General features: G+C 43.9%; 1 protein-coding gene across 1 annotated transcript in view; it reads left to right on the top strand.

Moving 5' to 3' along the window:
• The window catches only part of LOC110001467 (polypeptide N-acetylgalactosaminyltransferase 10), an 88,634-nt gene that overhangs the window by 79,616 nt on the left and 1,518 nt on the right, over nucleotides 1-7,500 (top strand). Inside the window, exon 7 of the mRNA XM_065963231.1 lies at nucleotides 1,754-1,871. Coding sequence (XP_065819303.1) covers nucleotides 1,754-1,871 — 118 coding nt within the window. The remainder of the gene's footprint in view (nucleotides 1-1,753; nucleotides 1,872-7,500) is intronic.

Below are 7,500 nucleotides of genomic sequence, written 5' to 3'. Positions count from 1 at the left end.
TTCAAAATAAAAGCGCAGCACTTCAGTTTGTCCACCTTCAAAATAAAAGCACCACACTTCAGTTCATCCAACTTCAAAATAAAAGCATCACACTTCAGTTTGTCCACCTTCAAAATAAAAGCTCTACACATTAGTTTGTCCACTTTCAAAATAAAAGCACCACACTTCAGTTCATCTAACTTCAAAATATAAGCATCACACTTCAGTTTGTCCACCTTCAAAATAAAAGCTCTACACATTAGTTTGTCCACTTTCAAAATAAAAGCACCACACTTCAGTTTGTCCACCTTCAAAATAGCCAGACTCTCAGCTGGACGTTCAGGAGGTTTGTGTTATCACAGTTGTCTATTCAGACGGCGGTGTTTCCTCCACAGGGAGGTGAAGTGTGTTTGTGTTTTCTCCCTGTGGTGAACAAGAGCTTACAATCTCCACACCACAAATCAGAGCCCACATTGTGTGTGTGTGTGTGTGTGTGTGTGTGTGTGTGTGTGTGTGTGTGTGTGTGTGTGTGTGTGTGTGTGTGCTCTCTGCTCAGCTCATACACTCAATGACCATCCAACCGTTCCCAATTTGTGCAGCCCGTTGTTTATCGTCTCCTGTTGAAAGTCTGCCCGCTGCATTTCATTCAGTGCTTCTCCAGAGAGAGACAGTGTGTGTTTGTGTGTGTCTGTGTGTGTGTCTGCTTTGTGTTTCCTTCAGTTTTCTCCCTCAGGCAAACACCCGCTACCAGTCATGGACAATAAACTGCTCAGACACACGGTCACCCAGCCAGGCAAATCAAGTCAGCCAGTGTGACAAACATATTCTAAGAGTTGGAGGGCAATGTTTGTCCCGTGTCTCCGCTCAGTCATGCTACTTTGTCTAGCCTGGATGGCAGTTTTTTAGGGATTTACAACCCAGTCTTTCTATATATATCTTTTTTTAATTGGAAAATAAATATTGGTTATTCAAGACTCATAGCTCCTTGTTATTAGTATGAACATTAAGGACAGCCTGCCAATTATCACCTAATACGTTACACTTAACACCAATCGACCACACAGGGGTGGTGTGGTCTTTCATCGTGATTCGGCTGGAATATTTGGAACAGATCATTTGGATATTTCAATCAATCTTTATTTCTATAGCACATTTAAAACAACCTTGATTGACCAAAGTGTAAAAACTACAAATAAAACACAATAAAAACACGATAAATAGGAGCATGAATACAATTTCTGATTGTCAAGTTAACATTTTATATTTTGATATGGATATTTGATCATTCGGTATAGATGATTTAGGACCTGTGTCACTGTCCACAGGCGGCGCTGTTTGGACCTCTGTTCCAGAGCTCTTCCCACCAGCGCTCATTGTTGCTAGGTTACAAAAGTTAACATCTGCTTCCCTCTTTCATGTCTGTCAGGTGTGTTTAATATTTGATTTTAATTCAAAGAGATATCAGAAAGAAATGCAGTCATGTCCTGACATCAGCAGCAGCTGCACACCTGGAAAGGTTAACGTCTCCTCCACCTTTGTTTTTGACAAAGGTTATAAGTCCCGCCCCATCTCGATTCTGATTGGTTGGTGAGGAGGAGTGACATTTACGAGCTCGGCGCTGTTCCAAAAGTTGAACAGCGACAGATACATCTGATTTATCCTTGCTGAACTACATTGGTCTTGGGTCTTGGATTGAAAACGAGCGTGACCAGCGCAGACAACGCGGTCCATTAGCACCACAACCAACAACTCTTTTTCTCTTGTGTCTCTGCAGTTCACCGGTGATGGCAGGCGGACTGTTTGCCGTGGACAGGAAGTGGTTCTGGGAGCTGGGAGGATATGACACGGGTCTGGAGATCTGGGGAGGAGAGCAGTACGAGATCTCCTTCAAGGTAAACAAAAGAATATACACAACAACACCACACACAGAAGTAAAGGATAGAGCAGACTTTGCCTAGCGACCTCCATGTAGTATCAGGGTCTGGCAGAGACCCCCCTCCTGCACTTTGTCTTAAATTCCTCATGAATAGATATTTCATCTAATTAAATCCCGACAGGTGAGTTGGCCCCTCTAACTCGCAGTCTTAACAGGTTCCATGTGTGTTGCGTTCTGTTAGCGACATCCTGCTCTACACTGTTTCAAAGTCTAATTCTGATGGAGCCTGCTGCAAGTTTGGCATGTTAGTATGAGTTCAAGTCCCTCTAGAGAATGGAAGTTACTGATCTTTAGCTCCGTTTCACTTATAGGAAGAACCTGCAACATTTTACGCAGCTACAAGGTAACTAAAGAGCGCTAACATTAGCATGCTAACACAACAATGCAGCTTGAGCCGAAGACTGTTTTGTCCCCCGCTTGTGCTTAATGATGCTCAATTATGGTGCGTTCTTATTGATAACTCCTTTGTGCTAACACGAGTGGAGAGGGGTTGGAGGTGTGTCTCTGGAGGAGAGCAGAGGCTTCAGTATGGAGGAGGCGTGGCCTAACAGCAGTTTGTTTTGGTTTCATGCTGGAGCTCAAGGGCGACATCTACTGGTCCTGAAGGTCGCACATTCTTCCTTTACAGGCATGTTTGTTCTGACATTTATTTGCCTCTAATAATGCTCTGTGTGTTTGTCGGTTTCTCTTGGAGCAGAGTAAACTTGCTGAGCCGATCAGACGTTCTTCTTCTTGTGTTTCAAACACACACTGAAGATTCTCCACATTAATCAAACCTACAGCACAATATTAGATTATGCTTTTGTCTGCTACTTCAGCATGCATTACTCTCTAGTGTATCCTTGAATGTTTGCTTCTTGGCCGGCATGTGAAGAACCCCCCCCCCTCCCCCCGTGATGCTCAGCCAGCTCTGGATGGACACGACGGCCGGTCCCAATAATTGAATTCTGCTTTGAATGACTAAGGACTTTTGTCGTCTCACTCAATTAAGCACAAAGGCTGCTGCTGGTTAGCTTGATTTGATTGGACATATGCTGCAGTGTGACAGTAAATGTTGTTCTTCAGTACAGAGACTTTGTTGTTCATGGAAATTTAACGACCAAATCGTATTAACTGTCAGAACTGTTTTACCTTCCACTTCTTCTTCATAGAAAAAACCCTTTTTCTTACTGTTTCTTTGCTAATCCTGAAATGATATCGATTCAGCATGAGCATTAACATGCATGGAAGCTTTTACATTTCCCACCGGAGAGGCAAAACATTCTCTGAGGAGCGTTTCTGTCTCTGCAGAGGAGAAAGCAGGACTGTTAACGAGAAGACAGCAGAAAGGGGGGGGAACTTGTTTGACATTTTATTTACTCAACATGTTTATTATGTACAGAAAGTTTTGTTTTGGTCCTCTGGATTTCTTCCAGCAGCTACCCAACCAGCTGTTTTGTCTCAAACATGGCCCCTGCAGACACAAGGCATTTAGAGTAAATACAGCTAACAGTACTAAGATTCTTATTCTAAGTTTACATTGCAGACTTTAACACTACCACACAATTTGTTTTTGCTGGCAGAACATTGGATATACTGGTGCATCACTTTAAAGGGGACGTATCATCCCCCCTCCTCCACCTTTTCAAACAGTCCTCCTCCACCTTTTCAAACAGTCCTCCTCCACCTTTTCAAACAGCCCCCTCCTCCACCTTTTCAAACAGTCCCCTCCTCCACCTTTTCAAACAGTCCCCTCCTCCACCTTTTCAAACAGTCCTCCTCCTCCACCTTTTCAAACAGTCCTCCTCCTCCACCTTTTCAAACAGTCCTCCTCCACCTTTTCAAACAGTCCTCTCCTCCACCTTTTCAAACAGTCCTCCTCCACCTTTTCAAACAGTCCTCCTCCACCTTTTCAAACAGTCCTCCTCCACCTTTTCAAACAGTCCCCTCCTCCACCTTTTCAAACAGTCCCCCTGTGGTCTAAATGAAACATCTGTGCTGTGCTTTGATCAAAATATAACATGAATCAAGCACCAGAGGAGGTTTGTGACCCTGTATAAACCAGCTCTCTCAGAACGCTCCGTATTGGTGTGTGTGTCTCTTTAAATGTAATGACCCCCCCAACTCCTCTGTAGAGAGAATAAAAATGGCAGACCTGAAAGTTTTGTTCTAGTCTGGGGGTGGAGTCCATGGGTGGAGATACCAGGGGAGGGGAGGGGATTTTTTTAAATACCAGAATCCCACTGTGACATCACAAGGAGAGCACATTAGAAACGGAGCATTTTTCTCTGTGTCACCGACGGCACTGCGCTCTGCTCCGTTTCAAATACGCAGCGAGTCTATTTTCGCCGGAGTGCGCTGCAGGAACGCGTCAAGCTGGACAGAATATGACGGCCCGGACAGGAAGTCAGACAAGGAAACGCACGGAGCATCCGGTCAATTTCAAAATAAAACATAATATACGGACTCACGATCGTATTTTTCATCACTTTATCAACATGACGTCAAAACAGGAACCGAATGAACAACAATGCATCCTCAGAAAGACAAAGCAACATGTTGTTTGCATGTTTTTCTCTTTATTCCCGCGGGATCTTGTAGTTCTCCTGTGATGTGTCATGGGTGCGCTCCGCTGCGGATCCAGAAACGGATCCAGTGTGAATGGACGCGAGCCGGAGCAAAACCGTGGCGCTGACGGAGTATGTGTGAATTTAGCCTTTTGCAGACCACAAACAAAGGACTGGATGGGTTTATTTCACATTTCGTGGGTCAGTAGACACTCAGGTTACCAACATATATGTTAAAACATTTTCATTATATGTCCCATTTAAAATACAATGGCTGTATTTTTAATTGCATTTAGCAGGAAATAAAAGTTTTGGTGAAAGACTTTTGTTAAACCCTCTCAGGAGCTATTTTTACCGGAGTCAGAAAAGCTAGGGATGTTCCTACTGAGTAATGAAACATAAATTCATATGTTAATAAGAGACAAACAAACTGTCACACACACATCCACACTTACGTGCAGTTTAGAACCTCTGAGGGAACCCACACATGTGCAGGGTAGAGCATGTAGACTCGGACCGGGACCCTTCTTTCTGTGAGGCGACAGTGCTGACCACTGCAACACCGTGCAGCCCTGTTAATATGGTCAAAGGAATCATATATGCGTGCAAGAATTTCTACATTTATAACAAAGTATGTGACCATAAAGCTGGTTTTCACTTTAGGTTAGGGTTTTGTTGCTCTGCTCGTTGGGTCAGTAAGGCAGTGTTGGTTGATTGAGCCATGTGCTTATAGAATAATGTCTGGAACCGTTTTAAAAAAATGATGAAATACATAAAGTCAAACTTTTGACACAGGTTGTGACGCCCGAGGCCGTTGAGGTTTGGTTTTGAGTCGTTCTGGTTTGAGGTGAGCTCTAGAACAGGTTGTATGTTCGAGGTGAGCAATAAGACTTCCAATTTAGTCTTCCGGGCGATTAAGTCAAGCTCTTGATCCCTCCTGCAAGCAGGGGCTGCTCCTGTTATTAAGCTCAAGTGTTTCAGTCGGGGATGAAGACGGCGGAGGGGATTGGTGCAGCAGGTCAAACCTTCCCTACAGCAAGATGTTAGCGGGGGGGGGGGGGGGGGGGGGGGAATCCAATCTGTTATTTCCCCCCAGATTCAGTTTGTCTAAGCTGCAACAAAACTTGACAAAGAGTAATTGAATTGAAATAGCGAGCAGCTGATGTCCCCCTCTGGAGGATCAGCACGGGGAGCGCTGCAGAATATGAACAGAACAAACAAGGATCCATCAGTCAGCGTCCTTTTCTTCACCTCATTACTGACTGCTGCTGCTGCCCCCCCCCCCCCCCCCCCGTGGCCGGTCCATGTCCATCATCAGGATGTTCGTCCTTGACAGAGAACTCCAACCTGTGCAGACATTTTTTATTAAAGTGTAATGGAGGAAGAATTGTAAAAACTTGTAAAGAGTTGTTTATATCCAAAGTTCTTTTAGACTGGAAGTGAAACATTCTCATCACGACATTGTGGGAGTGTACTGTACGACCTGAGAGCGTGTGGAGGCTGGCGTGGTGAAAAGTGGTTAAAGAGAAGAACTGTATCGACTGAGCTGCAGGGTTTATGATCTGAGAGCCACAAGAAGCCAGAAGCAATCAGAGTTTATGTTTTGAAAAGTCTGAAGTGTTTGCAGTGAGAGCATTGATTTGGATACTGCTTCGACTTGCTGCATAGTTTAGGGAAAACGGGATCAACATTTTGTTTTGAAAGTCAAAAAATAATCATAATCATTCATTCTTTGTTGAACATTTTGTTTCTTCAGTTCTACAGCGAGCTCGTCAGACGGCCATTGATCTCTGGAACATAAATTAGCTTAGTGTCAAAACTATGTGCTAAAAAACAAAACATAACTGACATCAAGCGGCCAAAATGAGTTTCTGCTGGAGGGTGTCTGGGCTCAGCCTTAGAGAGAGGGCGAGGAGCTTAGTTAAGAGCTTCTAAAGGAGCCAGTTGAGGTGGTTCAGGCATGTGATTTGGATGCCTCCTGTACGCCTCCCTTTGGAGGTTTTCCAGGCACGCTCACCTGGGAGGAGACCCGGAAGTAGACCCAGAGTTCTCTGGAGGGATTATATATCACGTCTGGATTGGGAACGCTTCAGAATCCCCCAGGAGGAGGAGCTGGAAAACGTTTCTAAGGAGAGGGGAAGTCTGGGTTGACTTACTGCACTTGCTGCCAGCGCGACCCGATGAATAACTGACATCAGCTGTTTCTTTATGTCATGTGATTCAGGTTACTGTGCCGGATAAATTGTTCCATCATCATAATATGATTATAACCATGACTTTAAACTGAACTCAAGAAATGAAGAGGTGAATGCATTATAAAAATATTCAGTAGAGGGAGATTTACAAGTGTGCTAGCATTAGCCCGCTAACACAACATTCATTTTGGTATATAAGAGATTATCCTGTCTAAAACTTACAAGAGGTTGCAAAATTCAGCAAGGTGCTCGAAAGCGTTTTTTGAATCGTCAACCTTTTGACCTCAGTCTGTTCCTTGTAAATTAAAAGCTATTTGTCACATAAATCTCTCTTTTAAAAACTCGAATCCTCCCAGCGTGCAGACTCCAGAGGAGCTTCTTCTGCCTTCCAATAAGCAGCAGAACAAATCCAATTGGAGTCTTTGTCACTTGGCTAAGCGTGATTGACTTGTCTTCTTCTCTCTTTGATGTCGTTTACTCTCTCTGGTGTCTCTCCAGCTTTAGAAAACACAGGAAGACGGGAAGCTAACCTTCAGTTTTGAAGCTCTTTTCTCACCTTAAACATCGTCCTCCTCTCTCGTTGAAATCATGAACATGAGCTGAATTTTTTACAGCTCTTTGAAGTACGCGTCTTGACCCTCTTCTTTATTCATTTTTGGTTTCCTGTACATCCAAACGTTTTCTTGCTTTGCGTTGTTTTTGTCCTTCCTGTGTTTCGTCTCAGAATGTTTCATCCCTCATTTGTTGACCAGGTCAGCTCGTTCACACCTCAGTAACAGCAGAAATCCTCCCTCATATCCTCGTTATCACTACTGAATCTCTCTCTCTCCCCCTCTCTCTTTCT

Source organism: Labrus bergylta, chromosome 14 (assembly GCF_963930695.1).
Source record: "Labrus bergylta chromosome 14, fLabBer1.1, whole genome shotgun sequence".
Classification (NCBI taxonomy): Eukaryota; Metazoa; Chordata; class Actinopteri; order Labriformes; family Labridae; genus Labrus; species Labrus bergylta.
This window is presented reverse-complemented; position numbering and strand designations above follow the sequence as displayed.